At 45.8% G+C, this 20,950-nt stretch overlaps 1 protein-coding gene across 4 annotated transcripts in view; it reads left to right on the forward strand.

The window, feature by feature from the left end:
* DIS3L (DIS3 like exosome 3'-5' exoribonuclease) overlaps positions 1 to 20,950 on the forward strand; it is a 34,456-nt gene that overhangs the window by 10,736 nt on the left and 2,770 nt on the right. For 2 of the 4 annotated variants that reach the window (XM_049613779.1, XM_049613781.1), the window contains exons 3-12: positions 2,590 to 2,718; positions 4,533 to 4,668; positions 8,006 to 8,182; positions 9,179 to 9,257; positions 10,401 to 10,580; positions 12,851 to 13,020; positions 14,371 to 14,532; positions 16,220 to 16,467; positions 17,029 to 17,121; positions 19,500 to 20,033. In XM_049613779.1, the coding sequence (XP_049469736.1) occupies positions 2,590 to 2,718; positions 4,533 to 4,668; positions 8,006 to 8,182; positions 9,179 to 9,257; positions 10,401 to 10,580; positions 12,851 to 13,020; positions 14,371 to 14,532; positions 16,220 to 16,467; positions 17,029 to 17,121; positions 19,500 to 20,033 (1,908 nt within the window). Of the gene's footprint in view, positions 1 to 2,589; positions 2,719 to 4,532; positions 4,669 to 8,005; positions 8,183 to 9,178; positions 9,258 to 10,400; positions 10,581 to 12,850; positions 13,021 to 14,370; positions 14,533 to 16,219; positions 16,468 to 17,028; positions 17,122 to 19,499; positions 20,034 to 20,950 lie in introns of those variants that run through there. The other 2 variants (XM_049613780.1, XM_049613782.1) reach the window with 2 other exon arrangements.

The following is a 20,950-nucleotide window of genomic DNA, read 5'->3' on the forward strand; positions in this document are numbered from 1 at the left end:
TACATGCCACATTTTGTTTATGCTTCTATCTGTCGTTGGACAGTTGGGTTGCTTCCTTGGTTCCTTTTGGCTATTGTGAATGATACTGCCACGAACATTGATACAGGAATGTGTCCTTGACACCCTGTCTTCAGTCCTTTGGGGCATACACCCAGCAGTGCAGTTGCTGGGTCATAGGGTAGTTCTTGGTTTAATTTTCTCGAGGAATGGTAATTTTGCCATGGCCACCGCAAGCAAAGGACAGAAAGGAGATGCTTAGATGGTGTCCCCTGAGGGCGCTCAGTGGCGCAAAAAGGAAGGAATGCAGCCGATATTTGCTAAATGAAGGACCTTCAATATAGAAGGTAATTGGTAAACGAAAAAGTGCACTAAGTCCAGGTGCTTTATTAGGGGTAGATAAAGGGCGCCAATACTGTGGGCGATAAGATCAGGAAAAATGGGCAATATTCTTTCAGTGTCGTCTCTGAAATAATAAATTACAGTTGTTTATGAAGTCTCCTCTAAAATCCTTAATTGCGTAAGAAATAAGCGCTCCTTTAGAAGAATTCGTGCATTACAGAAATGGGTCCAGCAGAAAGTAAAAAGTTTTCACCTTACTACTGTGCAGGGACGGGCACTGGGAACAGGGTGGTGTAGACTCCTCTGTGCATATCCTAAGAGGTTTTAAAAATGACTTCAAATATATCTTTGTGAAGGTGGGAAGACTACCAGGTAGTGACGTTCCAGGCATTTCTGAGATGGGGTGGGGGGGCAGCTTTTCTTTGCACAAGTGGGATCCTGTCAAGGACAGCTGCCATTCACAGCGACGACACCGAATCCTTTTGTTGATTATGAAATTGTGTGAGTGCTATTACTTGATGATTCTTTTTAAAATAGCTCAAAATTAGAATTACTAAGAAAATAAAATCACTGTGTCTTGTTTTCTAATTAAGTGTTAAGACGATACAGATATTGGTGATTAGCATTTAAAGAAGAGAAGTTGGAGAGTTCTGCCTTTGCTTAAATATAAAGACTCATTTAAAAAAAATTTTAATGTTCATTATTTATTTTTGAGAGAGGGAGAGAGACAGAGTGTGAGTGGGGGGGAGGGGCAGAGAGAGAGGGAGACACAGAATCCGAAGCAGGCTCCAGGCTCTGAGCTGTCAGCACAGAGCCTGACATCGGGCCCGAACCCACGAACCACGAAATCATGACCTGAGCCGAAGTCGGATGCTTAACCGACTGAGCCACCCAGGCGCCCAAAGACTCACTTTTTTTTAAAAAACATGGCAGCGGGCTGCGGGTAGGAATGGGAAAGCATACATTTTATTATGTTAAAACACATCTTGGGGCGCCTGGGTGGCTCAGTCGGTTAAGCGTCCGACTTCGTCTTCAGGTTATGATCTCGTACCTCGTGAATATGAGCCCCATGTTGGGCCCCATGCTGACAGCTCAGAACCTGGAGCCTGCTATGGATTCTGTGTCTCCCTCTCTCTCTGCACCTCCCCCACTTGCACTCTGTCCCTCCCGAAAATAAACAAACATTTAACAAAGAACACATGTTAAATGCCAATCATCTCCCTTGGGTGATTTATATGTTAATTTAACATCTAGTTTAATATCAGTCCATTTTTTTTTTTTAATTTTTTTTCCAACGTTTTTTTTATTTATTTTTGGGACAGAGAGAGACAGAGCATGAACGGGGGAGGGGCAGAGAGAGAGGGAGACACAGAATCGGAAACGGGCTCCAGGCTCCGAGCCGTCAGCCCAGAGCCCGACTCGGGGCTCGAACTCACGGACCGCGAGATCGTGACCTGGCTGAAGTCGGACGCTTAACCGACTGCGCCACCCAGGTGCCCCAATATCAGTCCATTTTTAAGTAAACAATTGGCTTCCTTTAAGATAACTGTGAACATTTTCTGTATTTCATATCACCTCGACTATTGAAAAGCACCTTCTGAAAAAGAAGAGAAAAACATCATCTTAGATCCTGACCCGTATGAGGTGCAGATTTGACGAGAGACTTTGGCTAGCACTATCGGAAGGATCTCCGTTTGGAAGAAACCTGAAAACTTTGTTAGTTGTCTGACAGATGGCAGCTAGCCGTCATTCGTGTAAATGAGGTGGCTGCGTAAATAAAATTCACAGATAAATCCCCAGACTTCTTCCCGTTACCTGAACTTTTCTGGGGCTGCCAGCACAAAGTAAAATGTACCAGTGCCTACTGCCGTTTCTAGAACAAAGCGAGGTACCAGAGTAAAGTGCCAAACTCTGCTTTGCCTGCTCTCCTCCGCGAGCCTCTGAAGAGGGGGCCGTGCGGGGCAGGGTCTTGTAATCACTGAATAAATGGCCACACGTCTAGAAGGGGAAAGGGCAGAGTGATTGATCCACAGGCTAATTAATGTGATCGAGCACATTCCGGCAGGCAAAATTGAGAAACAACAGCCCCATAGTACTACCCACGCTGAGGCCAATAGAAATAAACGTCTCTTGGGTTTGAAATAATCAATCTTTTGTCCTGAAATGCCTCATCTTCTTTGATCCTTAGCAAGAGCTGGCAGTCGATGAGTACCTGCTGTGTCAGATTTCTCTTTCTCTTCTGTGTCCCAGACAGTATAACAAATTGCGAAACCTCCTGAGGGATGCCCGTCATGATTGCATTCTCTTTGCTAACGAATTCCAACAGTTCTGCTACCTCCCTCGGGAGAGAGGAGAATCCATGGAAAAGTGGCAGACCAGGTATGGCACCCCCCAATGGCTGTGAATGGTCAGGACTGTCTTTAATTTCTTTATCTGGGAGTCGACCTAAATAGCGTGCTAGAATAAACCAGTAGTTATTCTGGAACTGTGATTAATACTGAAATGCTTAACGTGCCACTGTTGTAGATATGTCGTTCGAATACATACATATTTTAGAAATTGTCATTAGGGAGCTGTAGATACTCAGAGTGTGTTTGCCCCAGATCTCAGCAGCTGGTAAGAACCTTCCAGGGATCCAGAAGTCATAACTTGAATGTGGGGGTGTGGAGGGGGGAGGGATCTACTTTTAAGCTAAGATTATCCAATTTTCCTGGTAGAAGTTGTTCTCCTATCCCAACCGGTCTTATTAAACTGGAACTGGTAGGTTAACTCTGGCCAGGCTGTTTTAGCTGTTTAGATCCACCTAAAAGCAGAGCCTGAAGCAAGGGGTTGGGTGTGGGTGGTTGATGCGGGAGGCAGTTCCCTGAAACAGCAGTGAGGAAGTGCGGGGAGTGAGACAGAAGGGAAGGAGGAAGAGCAGTTAAGGATGCGTTACTGCTGTGGGAAACTGAGGCTCAGTCCTACTGGGAGCCTCTGAGAAGCCGCGTAGTATTTGCCTCAGAAGTCATCTGGAAGAGCGGAGGCCAGGGTGTTGTATAAAGGAGACTTCCGCTTTTAGCTGAGGGTCATTCTGCAGGGGTGTTAACTCCACCCAGTGGGCCTGGGGGGGGGGGGTGGAACTGCCACCCACCTGCAGCTGAGTCAGAGGTGGGCCTTTTGCACAGGTGCTGGGCACCCACAGCCCCTGCTCTGCTCTTCTGCAGAGGGCCGAGGCCCTTTTCCATACAAAACATTTCAATCCATACAAAACGTTTCAATCCATACAAAACGTTTCAATACAAAACATTTCAATCGTCTTTTTCCTTGTAATTCTTTATCTGTGTAGTCACTAAGTATTTAAATTCTCTAAAGTAAAATAAACACTGATACATACTGAGTCCTTAATTATAGTCCTAAGTTCCCACAGGGCTCAGTACCAGAAAGGAAAGCCAGTCTTTCTCTAGACCAGGTCACATGTGAGCAGTTAGAAGGATCTTACTTACTAACCACACAGGCTTGCACATAGGAGAGACTCAGTATATGTCCGCTGAATTTTTTTTTTTTTTTTTAATCTAAAACTAAAGGAACCTTAGGTAGCATTGTGATTTCCAGACAGGGAAACAGATGCCTACGAAACCAACTGTCCCAAGTTTACACACTTCATTGGAAACACAGTCCAGCCCTGAACACACGTCTCCAGCCCCAGGCTGTGTTTTCCAATTCCGATTCTTTTCAGGAAGATTTCCAGACATGTTGTGTTGACTCCATCGCAGACCTTATTGGATTGTGACCTTGAGCTGGACGCAGCCTAGTTTTTCTCTTAGCCAGACTTGTCTCTCCAGCTTTGAAACCTCACGTAGCCTCGCTTGTCATCTGTGTGGTGCTATGGTAATGGCTTTCCAGCCAAAAGGTGTTAAAAGACGGCAGAGCCTTGTGGTTTCTAGGCCATATCAAGAAATGAAAGAGGTTGCCATGGTGGTTGGATGTCTTAGGGAAGAAGAGGCTTGTCGGGTGCTCTCTGATTCGTGTTTTATCCCCCAGACTGCCCAACCCAGGGCATATTTATGACCAGTGTTCGGGAAATAACTTGTTGAATGAATGGGTGGTCGTCCTCATAAACCGAAGGATAGCAGATCAAAAGGCCGGTGTGAAGCTTTGGACCGTAGCTTGTGTTTGTCTGCCTTGGGAGGGCTCATGTGCCCTTGCTTTTCTAGGAGCATATACAATGCAGCCGTTTGGTATTATCACCACTGCCAGGATAGGATGCCAATCGTTATGGTGACAGAAGACGAAGAGGCTATTCAGCAGTATGGAAGCGAAACCGAAGGAGTGTTTGTGATTTCTTTCAAGGTACCTGCATCTGGTGTGTCCGTAAGTGTGTCTGTGTGTGTTCATTTCTTCAGTGGCGCCCACAATGCTCTCGATCCAGAAGAGGGATGCTCCAGCTCCAGCTCTCCAGAAGAGAGAGCCTCCAATGCTCTCGAGGCAGAAGAGGGAAAACAAAGAGTGAAGGAAGACTCCAGCCAACGAGTTCCATGTCTGTGTCTCACCCCAACCATGGAATCTTGGCTTTAGCAAATTTGGGCAACCCCCCTGTGACTGTAAGACCCGTAGCATCTGAGAGTTCAGCCCAGGAAGCCCCTGTTGACAGTAAACCCATTGCACAGTTACAGCAATAACAATAGTGGTGATGATGATGGCAAGAATAGGTTGGATGTTATAAAATTGCCAATACTATTATTTTTTTTTAAATGTTTATTTATTTCTGAGAGAGAGAGTGAGACACAGCGTGAGTGGGGGAGGGCCAGAGAGAGGGAGACACAGAATCGGAAGCAGGCTCCAGGCTTCGAGCTGTCAGCACAGAGCCTGACGCGGGGCTCGAACTCACGGACCGCGAGATCATGACCTGAGCCGAAGTCGGACGCCCAACCGACTGAGCCACCCAGGCGCCCCATATTATTTTTGACCTCCAAAATGGCACTTTTATATGGTCCCACCTAATAGTAATAGCCATCATTTATCTATGTCAGGCAGTATTCTAAGTGGATTGTTTCATTGAATTCTTACCCCATGAGGTAGGTGCCATTGTCCATGTTTTGCGGGTGAGGAAACTAAAGCCCAGAGAGACTAAGTAACTCACCCAAGGTCACACAGGTAGAAAGTGGAGGAACCGCCGGCACTCTGACTCCAAAGCTCTTAACCACCGTGCTCGGCTGCCCCCCACATTGTTTTTCTGCGTGCACACACGACACGGTTTTAATCTTTTTTCGTTTTTAAGTTTACTTATTTATTTTGAGAGAGAGAGTACAAGTCGGGGAGGGCCAGAGAGAGACAGCAAGAGAGAGAATCCCGAGCAGGCTCCATGCTGTCAGCACAGAGCCTGTTACAGGGCTCGAACCCACGAACCGTGAGATCGTGACCTGAGCCAAAACCGAGAGTCAGACACTTAACCGACTGAGCCACCCAGGCGCCCCTACGCACACCGCGCAGTTTTAAGGGCCAGTCTTGTTTTGGCACTGTGCCTCCCTCTTCCCCACTTGTGAATGTACGTGGGGGTTAGCAGGGATACAGGAAGGGGCGAGACGCGGTATCATTTATGTGAAGGCCGTCCCATCGGCTGAGTGTACAGATCACAGGTGGGAGCAGCGTTATTGGTGGCCGTTTTGGGGGGCTGTGTTGGCAACCCGGTTCTCCTATTTCTGGGGTACCCCTTGGGGAAAGTGGGATGGCTGTTGATCTCTCAACAGATTACTGGGCTCTTCTGTCTGCCCAGCTGGCCAATCAAGTGCCAGTGGTTCATGCCGGGTTTTGATTCAGAACCTCAAATGAGGCCCTCCGTTGCCCCTGTCAGTTGACGGAAAGTCAAGTTGGACTTCGAATCGTAGATTCTGTAAGAGTTCCCAGGTGCACGTATTGCTAAAGATTTGCCAAGAGAATTTTCTTGGCCCTACTCTAAAAAAGTGTGCCGGCGTGCCAGAGAGTTCCGGGGGCGCTGGATATTAATGGCGGTGTCACTTGTTTTTTCTGTTGCAATACATCATGTCTTGTTCTCGCAGAGGACAGTTGCCTAAAATTACATTTTTCTGCTTTTTGTTCAAATTACTTTTCTTCACAGTCCGGTACTGTGGTACCGTTCATTGTGTATAGTGTCTCCTAAGCAAACTGTGTGACCGAGGGCTTCATAGAGGCGAATGATAGATAGCGGGAAAAAAAAGAGATACTGCGGAGTTCAGACGAGAAGGCCAGAAGTTTCTGTGGGGACATGAAGTTAGCTGGGAAGAGCGAAGACAGTAAATCCTCATGAAGGGGCGGTTCATAGTGGCAGGAACTGGGTGGTGAGAAGCGATAAGTGACCATAGAATTGGGGTACTGACGTTAGCACAGACAGAACTTCTCGAAGGACTGGGGAAAGAAAGGAGGTGATTCAAACAGGACCCTGAGGTCCATGGGAGAAATATTAGCCTTGACAATAAATATAATGTATTTTCTTTTTTTTTTTTTTTTTTTTAAATGTTTATTTTTGAGAGAGACAGAGACAGAGCACGAGTGGGGGAGGGGCAGAGAGCGAGAAAGAGAGAGAGGGAGACAGACAGACTCTGAAGCAGGCTCCAGGCTCTGAGCCGTCAGCCCAGAGCCCAGTGTGGGGCTTGAACTCACGAACCGTGAGGTATGAACTGAGGCAAAGTCAGACACTCACCCGACTGAGCCACCCAGGCACCCCTGCATTTTCTTTTTTATGCGAGAAAAGCGAATGTGCTAGACTCTACCTTAGACTTAAAGTTGAGTTAAAAACATGTAAATTTGGTTTTATTTAGTGAGAGCCAACCATTGAAGGGAGTGTGCTGAAGACATAGCACAGCCAGCATCAACACACTGTCCTCTTGCGGGTGGTGTCCTCTCTGATAGACTTACACCAAGAGGTGTGGTAACACTCAGTCTACGTGGGGGGGAGGGACCCTGACCACTTGTGTCAAAGTGAAGTCTCATACCGAGTCATCACACTAATAGCAATGTCTCTGTGAAGCGTTACAGCATCTCCGGATGGTCACCAAGGAAGACTCCATCGTCTGGGAGCTCATGACGGGGAAGCCCCAGAAGAATAGAAACGTCTCGGCTTTGCCCCCTCTGCTCACTTGGCGTAGCCAGTGGGTTGGGGGAAAAGGGGACGTTTCCGTATGCGCTTTACGCCTTGCCATTTTTACCTGCTTGTTTAAGTTTCTTATAAGTTTCAAATGTTTCAGAATGGGAAAAAGAAAAAAGAAGACAAGAATGCACACATGAGAGTTTTTTTCTCTGCATTTACTGCAGGCCATTGTCTGTGGCAATGAGATACGCGTAAAGATAGGCAGAAGGCCGCGCGCGCGCGTGTGTGTGTTTGCGTGTATGTGTGTGTGTGTGTGTGTGTGTGTGTGTGTACACGCGCACAGAGAGAGGAGGAGATTCGAAAGTGCAAAGCAAGCATTCCGTGGTAGGAAGGGCCTCCCTAGGGTTCGTTTGGCGAGGCTTCAGGGATTAGTGAGATGGTAGAAAACTAGCCCGTAAGGTGAGACTCGGGAAGGTAATGTTCATTCACCACCTCTTCAAAACCACACGCCAGCGGTTCCCGCCCGGGACTGCTTGTAATACTGCCGGAAGGGAGAACCGTTAGCTTCTGACCACATTTCTCTTTTGCCTTTATTGAACGCAGAATTACCTGGACAATTTCTGGCCTGATTTAAAGGCCGCCCGCGAGCTTTGTGACTCCATCCTTCAGTCTCGACGGGAAAGAGAGAATGAGAGTCAGGAGAGCCACGGGAAGGAGTACGCAGAACATCTTCCCCTGGAAGTGTTGGAAGCCGGCATTAAATCCGGACGCTACATCCAGGTGAGGGTGGTCATGCGACGTCGGCGTCAGGACGGGCCAGTCTGTTTTCTTCTCACCTTTACTGGCCTGCCACAGGCCTTTAATTTCAAAGGCTATAAATAAAATGGGCATGAGTAAGCCAGGGCTGTCATTGTTGAAGATGGTTTCGGAGTCGTTCTTCCTGGGGACACATTGCTGTCTGGTTTGGTGCTACTCTGTAATCTTCTTAATTGGGTTACGTATTGAGCATCACACAAGTAGCCTTATAAGTGCCTCCAGTCTCTGGGAAAGAGCATATATTTTGCAATCAAGGTCTGGAAATTGGGCAAAATGGTGAAATTGGTGAAATTTGGCTTCTTCGCCCCTTTGCAGTATTCCTGCCTCTTTCAAGGGCCCTTTTGTGGTCCCCCAGGACCCAGACCCCAGAAGCTGTTAAGCTGTCTTGAGAAGGAATCAGATAAAATTATTATTCAGATTTCAACAGTTTTACGTGTGTGTGTGTGTGTGTGTGTGTGTGTGTATGCGGTGTTATGACATTGGTAAATTTGTGTATCTGCCACCACTATCAAGATACAAAATTGTTCCGTCATGAATTTTACATTTTTAACAAGCAGCTCAGGTTTTATGCAGGCCGAAGTTTGAGAATGCCATGCTGAAGTCCCGCCCTAAAGTTGTGGGTTTCTTTTTTTTTCCTTTTGAGAGAGTGTGTGTGCTTGAGCAGGGAAGGGGTGGGGGGGGCTGTGGAGAGAGAGAAAGGAGAGAGAGAGAGAGAGAGAGAGAGAGAGAGAGAGAATCCCAAGCAGGCTCCGCACTGTCAGCGTGGAGCCCAGTGTGCGGGCTTGAACTCACAAAACGTGAGACCATGACCTGAGCCGAAGCCAAGAGTCGGACACTTAACTAACCGACTGAACCACCCCATATTTTGGGGATATTTTCATATACTTTTTGAAAACTGTACCTTAGGGGGTAAAGCGAGCAGAAAAGAAATTTTTCAGTTGATTTTTATTGTGATTTTAGGGAATCCTGAATGTCAACAAACACAGGGCCCAGATAGAAGCTTTCGTTCGACTTCAAGGAGCCAGCTGCAAAGATTCAGGTTCGGTACACGCCTTACATAAACTTCCCCACTCTGCCTCTATTCTGATATTGCGCAACGAAGGAAGCGAGGTTGAAACTGTCGTACCCTACCTGCCATGTTAGATATTCCTGCTCGGGGTGTGTTTTACCTGTCCTCTCGTGTTCTATCTATAGTTTGTGATTTTATTGTAGTCGGTTTTAAAAAATGAGAATAGCTGAGTTTTACTGAGTGCTCAGTCTACATCAGGTACTGTTCTAAGCACTTAACGGAGACACCTGTTACCGGCGAGGATCCCCAAAGCTGCAAGTGAGGAAACTGTAATACAGAGAAGCAAAGTAACTTGCCCAAGATCACACACCCGGGAAGTGATGGGGCTGAGTCTGCTGCTGAGGCAGTTTGACTGGGATGTTAAGACACTGTCCTGTGCTGCCTTATTGGAATCGTTTTATTTTGTTTTTAAAATTATTTATTTATCTTGAGAGAAACAGAATGAGCGGGGGAGGGGCAGAGAGAAAGGGAGAGGGAATCTCAAGCAGGCTCTGCACGGTCAGCACAGAGCCCGACGTGGGGCTTGAACTCACGAACTGTGACATCGTGGCCTGAGCTGAAGTTAAGAGTCGGATGCTCAACCGACTGAGCCACCCAGGCGCCCCTGGAGTAATTTTTTAAAAGTGACGAAAATGAAGAAGGCGTGTAAATACGTTGTATCGTAACAGAGTATAGTTCCTAGGTCTTCAGGGACAGGGTAGAAAGCACCCCGGTAGTCAAGGGAGCGGGGCTGGGTTGAAGGAGAATGAGAAGCGGTGCCTTTCTCTGGCTTAGGCTCGAGAGGTTGACAGTAGCCGTGGTTCCTCGGCCGCCTGACCCCTCCCTGGCTGCGTGGCCCCTGTGGCTGTGTGACAGAGTTCCAGGCCAGGCTTACGTAGTCTCATGCAGGGCACCATCACCCACCTGAAAAGATGGTCAGACCTTAGAAAAGCATGTGACATAAAATGGCACAGTGGCAGTGTTTCTTCATTCCTAACTTGTGGAACAAGGTTTGACTGCACCTTTGAGAGGAGAAAGCTTGGATTTGCAGGAACGCTTCCTTGTTTGGAAGGCGTCACGGGTGTGGCCTCCCCTGTGGCTTCATGGGGTTTCTGTGTCCCCGCCCAATCACAGGTTTGGCCAGTGATATCCTAATCCACGGCATGAAGGCTCGAAACCGCTCAATTCATGGAGACGTGGTAGTCGTAGAACTGCTCCCTAAAAATGAATGGAAAGGAAGAACCACGGCCCTGTGTGAGAATGACAGTGATGACAAGGCCTCGGGAGACCCCCCGAGCGAGCCCATGCCCACAGGTGAGCCCGCTGGCTGGTCTCCCAGTTATCCATTCTTTCTGCGGAACATTTATCGTTCCAGAGATAGTGCGGTTACTATGGTACAATATAGTTCCCCCCCCCCCAGTACCAGTTTCCCCTCTCTGCAGATTTATTTTATTCTCTTCAGCATCCAAATATGCTGTACTGTCTCTTAGAACAGAACAAAACCAAAAATCCTCTCAAGTCCGGATCCCCTCCAGCTACCGCCCTTTCCTCTGCTTCAGTTTATGGCAAGACTCAGTGAAACCCTTAGTCCTGCGTTCTCTCTGCTTCCTCTTCACCTGTTCTCTCCCGAAGCTGCTACGTTCAGGGGCCCCCACCCCCCAAAAAACCTTGACCTCTGGTCAAGGACACCAGTGACCTCATTGCCAACAGCCCTCGGCACCCGTAACCGTCAGCAGCATTTGGCCAACAGATCACTGCCTCATCCTTGGCTTCTAGGTTCTTCTCCTCTCCTGCTGGCCACTCCCCCTTGGTCCTTTTGCTGGAGCTTTTCTGTCTTACGACCTCTGGGCTCCTCGCTGAATCTCCATCCGCCCCCTCTCCCTGGGGATCTCCTTCGCTCCTCTGGCTTTATTTTTCCAGCCCAGAGACCAGACCCCCTTCTCAGCCTCCAGTGTTGTCTGTTCGGCATCTTCCCCTGGTGTCTGATGGGCATCTCACATGTAACGCGCCTAGTAACAGACTCCTGTTTCTGCCCCCAAACCTGCTCCTCCCCGAGTGTTCCAGTCTCCGCAAATGGACGTTTCATTTTACACTTGGTCAACCCAGAGGTCCTGGGATTACCCTCGAGTTTTTCTTTCACACGTCAGCAAGTCCTGGCAGCTCTACTCCCAGACTCCACCTCTTCTCCCCTAACTGGGCTGCCGGAACCGCTTGACGCGATTTTCCCGGCCGCCTCCTCACTGGTCTCCCTGCCCCCACCCTGGCGCTCAAATGGCCTTTTCTCCATACGGGAGCCAGCCACAGGGATCCTTTTACATAAATAATTATTTATTATTATTATTATTTTTTAACGTTTAATTTTGAGAGAGCGAGTGAGAGAGAGTGCGAGAGGGGAAGGGGCAGAGAGAGAGGGAGACACAGAATCCGAAGCAGGCTCCAGGCTCTGAGCTGTCAGCACAGAGCCCGACGCGGGGTTTGAACCCATGAACCATGAGATCATGAGCTGAAGTCGGATGCTTAAACAACTGAGCCACCCAGGCACCCCCACAAAGATCCTTTTAAAAGTCTTTGGGGCCTGTGTGTCTCTGCTCAAAGCTCTCCAGTGGCCGTTTCCTGTTTCACTCAAAATGAAATCCAAAGGCCATACCGTGGCCTACAGGGTCCTGCCAAGCTTGGGCTGCCTTGTGTCACTGTCCCTGTCATCACTCTGTTCCAGCCACATTGACCAGCTTCGTACCACTGGAAATGAGCTTTCCCCAAACCTCCTCAGGCCAACCTTCCTCACTTCAAGTCTCTGCCCAGATGTCACTTTATTTAAAATAGCGGCCACTGCTGACCCTGTATTACTGTTGGTCACCTTACCCTACTTGATATCTTTCTGAGCAAACATCATTCCCTTCCCTGTATTTACTTCTTCTTGTCTGTTTCCCACCCCCACAGACACCCAGACTAGAGTGTCCACTGCAGAAAATCAAGGACTTTGTCTGTTCTGATGCTGCTACATTCCCTGCACCTAGAACAGGGCCTCATACCTGGTAGGGGCTCAATAAATATTTGTGGAAAGATAGCACTTTTGACTATTAAAATTTGTTTTTTTCTTGACCGTAGTCCATGATGATTGAAAGTGCTGTACATCAATCAGGCTTATGATTAGAATACTTCTCTGTATATAAGGTTGGCCCAAATGATGTTGGCTGGTGGGAAAATGCAAGAAAGGGAAAACGCACAGGAGAGGGCGTGAGTTGAAAAAAGTGAAAATTACTGGCTTTTCCCAACATACCTAAACCTGAGGTTGATAAGGGAAGGGCAAAGGAGAAAGTGGGACCAATGGATTCTAAATGTCACATTGGACCCCACAGTAGGGAGGGCATCCTCACAATGTTATAAAAAAAAAGTGATCTTTCAAAAAAATTAGCAGGCATCTTTAAGGCGAACGTTTAAGCATTTCTCGACTTGTGTGGGTGTGTGCTTGATACGAACGGGTCGTTGTGTTTTCTGTTTTCTTCCTCACTGCCGAGCTAGTCAGCGCCTAGATAGGTGACATCTCACCAGTTAAGGCCTTCTTTTGTTTTGTTTTCCCAAAGGCAGAGTGGTGGGCATCCTTCAGAAGAACTGGCGGGATTACGTGGTGACATTTCCATCAAAAGAAGAGGTCCAATCTCAGGGCAAAAATGCTCAGAAAATCCTAGTTACGCCTTGGGATTACAGAATCCCCAAGATCCGAATTAGCACTCAGCAAGCAGAAACCCTCCAGGTAGCTGACATTGTACTTCTCCTGTTCCCCAGCTTTTGTGTTTGCCAGCTTTTGAGCTATCCCAGGAAACCCTGTTAATTCCTTTGCATAAGAAGGGATAAATTATGGGTGGCGTCTGGCATTTCGAGATCCTGGTGTTTTTTTTTTTAAATTCTAAATATATAGAACCATCTATTAAATAGTCCTTGGTTAATAAATGAAGGCCAGAGAGAAACTGCCCTAGAAAGAGCTGTGTAGGACAGCTACAGAGTGCATACATTATCCAGCTGTCCAACACAGAAACTTTCAATAGATGCGCTTTGCCAACACTAACAAGCTTTCTTCCAGCAAGGGATATAGAAATACGATCACTCTGCCCTGGAGGGATGATATAGTGATACTTCACCGAATCGATTATCCATAAAGGAATATAGCACTGGGGAGAAGACATACACGAGACAGTTAGAAATTAACCTGTACTGTGGCGAAGCGTGTAGGCATCGTCCAATTTGATATCTGCAATTTGATATGTGCAGTTTGTAAAATGAGACACCGAAGCAGGACGTCCCCAGCCAGTAACTGGGTCGTCGTGTACCTTTTGCATCTCTTGAAGCCTTCCGCGGGCTCTCTGAGGCCAAGCGTAACCACTGCTTTCCAGACCCGTGGGTTTGCTGAAATTTGAGAGCTTGTGGGGTTCAGCTCACGCTGACACCTCCTTCCCCACCAACAGATGTCTTTAAAAATTAGAGAGTAACTTCAAAGAAAGTAGGATGTATCTCCCATGCTCCCAAAATTGAGATTTTGTTTTGAAATTGAATTTGCACTATGCACACTGAGGTTTTCCTCTGTGTTGTGAATGTTGACTAGAACGTGTTACAGTTGGCTTTCTTTCTTTTTTTTTTTTTTTTAAGTTTATTTATTATATTTTGAGAGAGCCTGCATGAGAGCAGGGGAGGGGCAGAGAGAGAGAATCCCAAGCAGGCTCCTCACTGCCAGTGCAGAGCCCAACGTGGGGCTCAATCCGACGAACTGTGAGATCATGACCTAAGCCAAAACCAAGAGTCAGACTGGTGTCTGAGCCACCCAGGCACCCCACAATTGGCTTTCTTTAACAGAATAAAATTTCCAGCCTACTTATTTGATGGAGAGAGGTATTGCCTCCCTCCAAAGCATCGGGCCAGGCATTTACATAACCATCTGGCAATTTAGTAAAACAGCAAGAACGAAAACAAAACACAAAACCCACTGTTACATCGGCCACTCTTTTTGGAGCTGGGTGCTGTTTATCTCTTGTTTGTTTGGTGCTTCTCATTGACCCACTTAATTCCCGGTGCTGGGCTAGTGGATTTTTTTTCTCTCTCTTTCGTGCAGGACTTCAGGGTAGTTGTGCGCATCGACTCCTGGGAGTCAACATCCGTGTATCCAAATGGACATTTTGTGCGTGTGTTAGGAAGAATCGGGGATCTGGAAGGGGAAATTGCAACCATCTTGGTGGAAAACAGTATTTCGGTGGTCCCTTTCTCCGAAGCTCAGGTCAGGTTTCCCCGAGTCCTTTGGTCTGGTGAAAGACATTCCGTACAGTTTCTTTTTGCATTTGTTCGTTGTTTGGTCATTAAGAAGAAAAATCGCTGTACTGGGTAACCACTCACTAAAGCCACAGATAATAATCTCACTCTTCTGTATTCTGTGTTTGGACCAGACTGAAGTCAGTTTCAGGCGCATAGTTCATTTCCTAGGGCCTCACAGCTCTCAAAGTTTTACATTTTCCAACTGTGCTTAAAAATGGTCTGTCGGTATCATATTGTCAGTACATATCTATCCCCAGCAGTCACGAGGGTCCCCAGTTACAGATCCTACTGGGCTCCACTCCCTGTCCTAATCATTCAACCAGAGCCCTGCACAGAGCTGCGGGAGGCGGCTTCTTGAGTTCTATACATTTCTGACCCGTGGGTCAAAAAAGCATGCTCCTGAAACTGTTTCTGTAACCTTGGCAGAAAACACAAATTCAATAAACATTAAACATTAGCTATTTCCATCACTTTATGATCTCATAAAATCCTCATAAATCTTGTTTATTATTTTTGCATAACTATATTCATAGTGCGTCCATGCTATTTTCTGTTCTGTGTCTTCCGCTTAAAATTATTTCTGTGTATTGCCATAGCTACTTCTTAGTAAAGGTTACGGCACTTGATTGTGTATTGATGTACTCTGGTTTGTTTAAGTCTTCCTCAATTGCTGGGCCTTGGGCTGTTTAATTTTTCAGTAGTATAAAAAAAAAATCTACTTCAAACAATTTTACAAACATTGCTCTTTTTTTTTCTTTTTCATCATTTTTCTTGAGACCTAATCCTTAAAGTAAGATTATCAAGTCAAAGGGCATTAAAAATTTAAGTGACTTTTCTTATGTATCAGTAGATCGTTCTCGAGAAAAATTGGACCAGTTTGCATTGCCATCAAGAGTGGATGGGTGTTCTTATTTTCATTACAGTTTTTGACAGAACAGTAGCTATAATAGTAAAATATCTTGGAATATTTTACATTATTAAATTTTTATGTTTAACATTAGTTTCTTGAAATTATTTGTTGACTTGCTTTGACAGCTCTTAGTGAAAATGTTAGAATAAAATAAAGCATGGGTTAGACTTCATGGTACTAGAATTTTCTCTTCTCATTTAGCCTACTTAACTGCAAATTGATGGCCTGAACAAGTAATAATGGAGAGACAATGCCCTAGATTGGTCCTGCTTAAATTATCTTTAAGGAATAGGCTTTTAGTATTTGGGACACGTTGATTCTTTTTTTTCAGGGCTTGGATTGAATTAAAAGCTCAACTGCATTTAAACAAATGAATCATTTGAAAATGGGTAGAGGTTGTGCTCTTGATAAGCCTCTGTTTATCCTCGATCTGACCTCCATAACTAAAGAAGCTGCCGGAAACAGGCACATTTCCTGACAGACTGTAAGGGTCCGCAGGGGCAGGAGACTGTGTCTTTCTTCTTGGCTCCTGCCCTTTCCAGAGCCTCGCACAGTTCCTGACACACATGAGGCACCTGATAAATAATTCTTGATCCAAAGAAGCGAATGCAGGTTAATTGCAAAAGGTAATGGGGAATGAATGGGACTTCTAGGAGGTGGCAGTGAGACTCTTCGAGAGCCCAGAATCTCCTAGGAAACTCGGGGTGTGTGAACTGCCGAATATCTGACTCTTGTTGGACAGATGTGTGAGATGCCAGTAAACACACCAGGAAATCCCTGGAAGGTGAGTCCTGAAGAGGAACGAGAACGTCAAGACTTGAGGGAAACCCATCTTGTATTCAGCATCGACCCGAAAGGCTGTGAAGATGTGGATGACGCACTCTCCGTCAGAACCTTAGATAACGGCCACTTGGAACTTGGGGTCCACATTGCAGATGTGACACACTTTGTGGCACCAAATTCGTATATTGACATCGAAGCCAGAACAAGGTAATGCTGTTTGAAATGAACACTATGATTATGTGTGTGTGGCTGTAACGCATTCGTACCTCTCCACTCCCAGATTTTCAAAACGAACATTGCACAATTCTGTGCAATTCTGCAGATCCCTCCTAGGGGGAGAAAAATTGAGGTCCACTCCCCTTTCCCTTTAGAGAAATAGTACCTTGATCCATTTACCTTTCCTTTTTTTCAACAGAACCTTTCACACACTTTCCTCCTAAATTGCAATGAGCTAAATGTTTCAGGTAGGAATACCCTTTCATACGAATACTGGATCATTACACTCCAATTCTTCCTAGATAAGGAAGATTCATGCCACTTTTTCCTTTTCCTATCAGTGGAAGAACATTCAGCCCGAGGCAGTACCCCTTAGAAAAGTGGGGGCATGGGAATAGCTTTATTACCCAGTCGGCTGCACTTTATGAAAAAGCAACAGCCTTGGGGGATTTGCACTGAGGATTTGGCCATTTCCCTCCCCGCGGCCCCTGCAGTCAGCACTTCTGCCTCTCGCTGCTGAAGGTCACGCACCCGCACGTGTGTCGTTCACAGGGCCACCACTTATTATTTAGCAGACCGGCGCTATGACATGCTGCCCTCCACGCTCAGCGCCGATTTGTGCTCTCTTCTGGGAGGCGTTGATAGGTGAGTTTGTTCATAGTTTGTTGTGGTTTTTTAATCTCCAGAGTTTGTCCTGGCTCTTCTGTGATGCCCGGTGCTCTTGCTTCTGGCCTTTCTCTTCTTTCTAATGTGCTCCACCCCCTGCTCCCCACCCCTGTTGTCCCCCTGTACCCTCCCGCACCCGCTTAGTTTTAGGCAGATTTATTCTCTAGCCTTCCCTTCCCTTCCTCTCATCTTTTCCGTTTATCTAGCTGTGAGGCGGCTTCTACCTCTGTTGTTGGCTTTTTCAACTCAGCTAAAGTCTGGGAAGAAACACATTCGACTGGGGCACCTGGGTGGCTCAGTTGGTTAAGAGTCCAACTTCCGCTCAGGTCATGATCTCGCAGTTTGTGAGTTTGAGCCCCGTGTCGGGCTCTGTGCTGACAGCTCAGAGCCTGGAGCCTGCTTTGGAATCTGTGACTCCCTCTCTCTGTCCCCTCCCCGCTCATGCTCTGTCTCTCAAAAAATAAATGTTAAAAAAAAAAAGAAACGCATACGACTTTGCGCATACCTATTGCCTGGTTGAGGCTATTTTGCATGACGATCATGAACTGTAGGGAGTTGTTTGTTATAGTTAATGTTTATAGTTAATATAATGTTTTTGAATATGTAATAAAACCAAAATCCGTAGGTTCCAAAAGATATTTAATGAAAGGCTCCCTTCTACCATTTTCCCCCAGCTACCAATTTCTTCTGTGGTTTTCTAGATATAATGCACATGCATGCAAATGTGAACGTGTGGTCTCTCTTCTATGCACAAAGGGTGACATTGTGTGTGTGTATGTGTGATATATATACACTGTTCAGCACCTTGCTTTTTCTTCTCTTAAAAATGTATCTTGGAGATCATTCCATATTAATAACAGTTGCTTATCTATGGACATTTGGATTGTTTTCAGTCTTGCTATTACAAACTGTACTGAATTACATGAAACATAAGTCATTTCACATTTTTAAAATTAGAGTATCTGGAAGATAAATTTCTACAAGTGGAATTTCTGTGTCAAAGGGTATATGCATGTGTGTTTAGAGAGATGTAATCAAATTGCCCTCCATAAAGGTTAAACCAATTATATTCCCACCGCGACCGTGTGAGAATGCTTGTTTCCCTAAAGCCTTGCCAACACAATATGTTGTACTTTTTAAATCTTTGCCAATCTTAATAGATGAAAATGGTATCTTAGGGGCGCATGGTGGCTCAGTTGGTTAAGCATCTGACTTCAGGTCATGACCTCATGGTTTGTGAGTTCGAGCCCCGCATTGGACTCTCTGGGCCCACTTTGGATCCTCTGTCCCTTTCTCTCTGCCCCTCCACTGCTGCTTCTTTCTCTCAAAATAGGTAAATAAACTTTTAAGAAAAAGAAAGAAAATGATAGGTGGTTTTAATTTGCATTTTTCCTATTATGAGTACAGTTAAACATATTTGTGTATGTTTAACAGTCATTTATGTATTTTTTTCTGTGAACTATTTAATGTTCCTTTCCCATTTTTTTGAGTTCTTTATCTATTAGTAATTGATTTATAAGAATTCTTCACAGGGGCCCCCGGGTGGCTCAGTCGGTTAAGTGTCCGACTTCAGCTCAGGTCATGATCTCACAGTTCGTGAGTTCAAGCCCCACGTCGGGCTCTATGCTGACAGCTCAGAACCTGCTTCAGATTCTGCGTCTCCCTCTCTCTCTGCCCCTACCCCCGTCACACTCTGTCTCTCTCTCTCAAAAATAAACATCAAAAAAAATTAAAAAATTCTTTATATATTAGGAAATTTAGCCTTTTGTTTTTTATATGTTGCATGAGTTTTTTTTTTAAGTTTATTTTGAGAGAGACAGCAGGAGTGGGGGAGGGGCAAAGAGAGAAAGACCAAGAATCCCAAGCAGGCTCCACACTGTCAGCACAGAGCCCCAAGTGGGGCTTGAACTCAAGAAACCACGAGATTACGACCTAAGTGGAAACCAAGAGTCGGACACTTAACTGATTGAGCCACCCAGGTGCCCCTATTGCATAGGTTTTTAAGTAGAGTGATTTGGTGGCAAAGCGGTTCTTTACTAAACCTGTCCAGGTACATTTAGAGTCTAGTTCTACTTATCCCAAAAATGGAAGAATTGAGGGTACCTGGGTGGCTCCGTCGGTTAACCCTCTGACTTCCACTCAGATCATGATCTCACAGTTCATGGGTTCGAGCTCCGCGTCTGGCTCTGTGCTGACAGGTCGGAGCCTGGAGCCTGCTTCGGATTACGCGTCTCCCTCTCTCTGCCCCTCCCCCACCCACGCTCTGTCTCTCAAAAAAATAAACATTAAACACATTTTTTTATTAAAAAAAAAAACGGAAGAATTGAATAATGATGTCAGCATTACTGGTTTTGTAGGTATGCTGTAAGTGTCATGTGGGAATTGGATAAAACCTCCTATGAAATTAAGAAAGTGTGGTATCGCAGAACCATTATCCGATCAGCATACAAACTGTTCTATGAAGCAGCCCAGGAACTGCTGGACGGAAACTTCAACATTGTCGATGATATTCCAGAATTCAGAGACCTGGATGAGAAGACCAGACAAGCCAGGCTAGAGGAGCTAGCGTGGGCCATTGGAAAGTTGACCGACATTGCACGCCACGTCCGAGCTAAACGAGACGGTTGTGGCGCCCTGGAACTGGAAGGGGTAGAGGTTCGTGTTCAGCTGGATGAGAAAAAGAACATTCATGACCTCATCCCGAAGCAGCCCCTGGAGGTCCATGAGACGGTGGCTGAATGCATGATCCTGGCCAACCACTGGGTAGCCAAGAAGATCTGGGAGAGCTTCCCGCATCAGGCCTTGTTACGCCAACACCCTCCTCCACACCAGGAGTTTTTTTCTGAACTGCGAGAATGTGCTAAAGCAAAAGGCTTCTTCATAGATACACGGTAATTCCTCTTTTGAGGGGGCAGAGGGAAGGGAGTACCGTGCACCGGTTTTACTGTCGTTCTTAAAATGCGACAGCCAGCTCTTTGCCCCAAGATAGAAAACTTGTTAGCTTTTTTTCATTTACTATACAACGTAGGTATAGAGATTAAAATTAAAACAAGTTTATTTAGGCATAATGTTGATCCACTACAATTCATAATGCAGAAGTAAGGAGCCTGGTTTAATTTCATCTGCCCCTTAGGCAAATACTAAGAAGTAATCCCATGTATTTCAGTACTTTAAAAATGCACCAGATCTTTGAGGCAATATCCTAAAACACCACACCAATGGTAAATTTATATCATCACTTCATAGAATGAGACATTTTTACCGCCCCCCTCCAGGATAAGATTTTCCCTTTTGAAAATGATGTATCGGGGCACCTGCCGGGCCCAGTCAGTAGAGCATGCAACTCTCGATCTCAAGGTCACGAGTTTAAGCCCGATGCTGGGTTTACTTCAAAACAAAAATAGCTAATGGCTACATTAAAAAAAAAAAAAAAAAAAGATGTAAGATGTATAGAGGATTTTTCAATATTTTGTTTCAAGTAATAGATTAGTGCTAATTAAAATAGCATTTATTTATCAAAATGATTTTTTTTTTTTTGCACCCATGTCTGTGACAGTATCTTTTGTTGGTTTGTTTGGTGGATGGGTGAGCTGTGTGTGAGGGCCAGGCATACTTGGTGTAAGTGCTTTCGGACATCTTGTGTCATTTGTAGTTTACTGATGGGGAATTACAGCTGCTGAGGGTAAGTGACTTACCTGTAGATCACCAGTTACTTAAGGAAGAACCTGGCTTTAAATCCACATCTGTCATACTTGAAGGCTCTCACTAGCCTGTACTCTCTTGATGCTCCTGCTTCTCATTTTCCGCC

The sequence above is a fragment of the Panthera uncia genome (assembly GCF_023721935.1).
Source record: "Panthera uncia isolate 11264 chromosome B3 unlocalized genomic scaffold, Puncia_PCG_1.0 HiC_scaffold_1, whole genome shotgun sequence".
NCBI classification, from domain to species: Eukaryota; Metazoa; Chordata; class Mammalia; order Carnivora; family Felidae; genus Panthera; species Panthera uncia.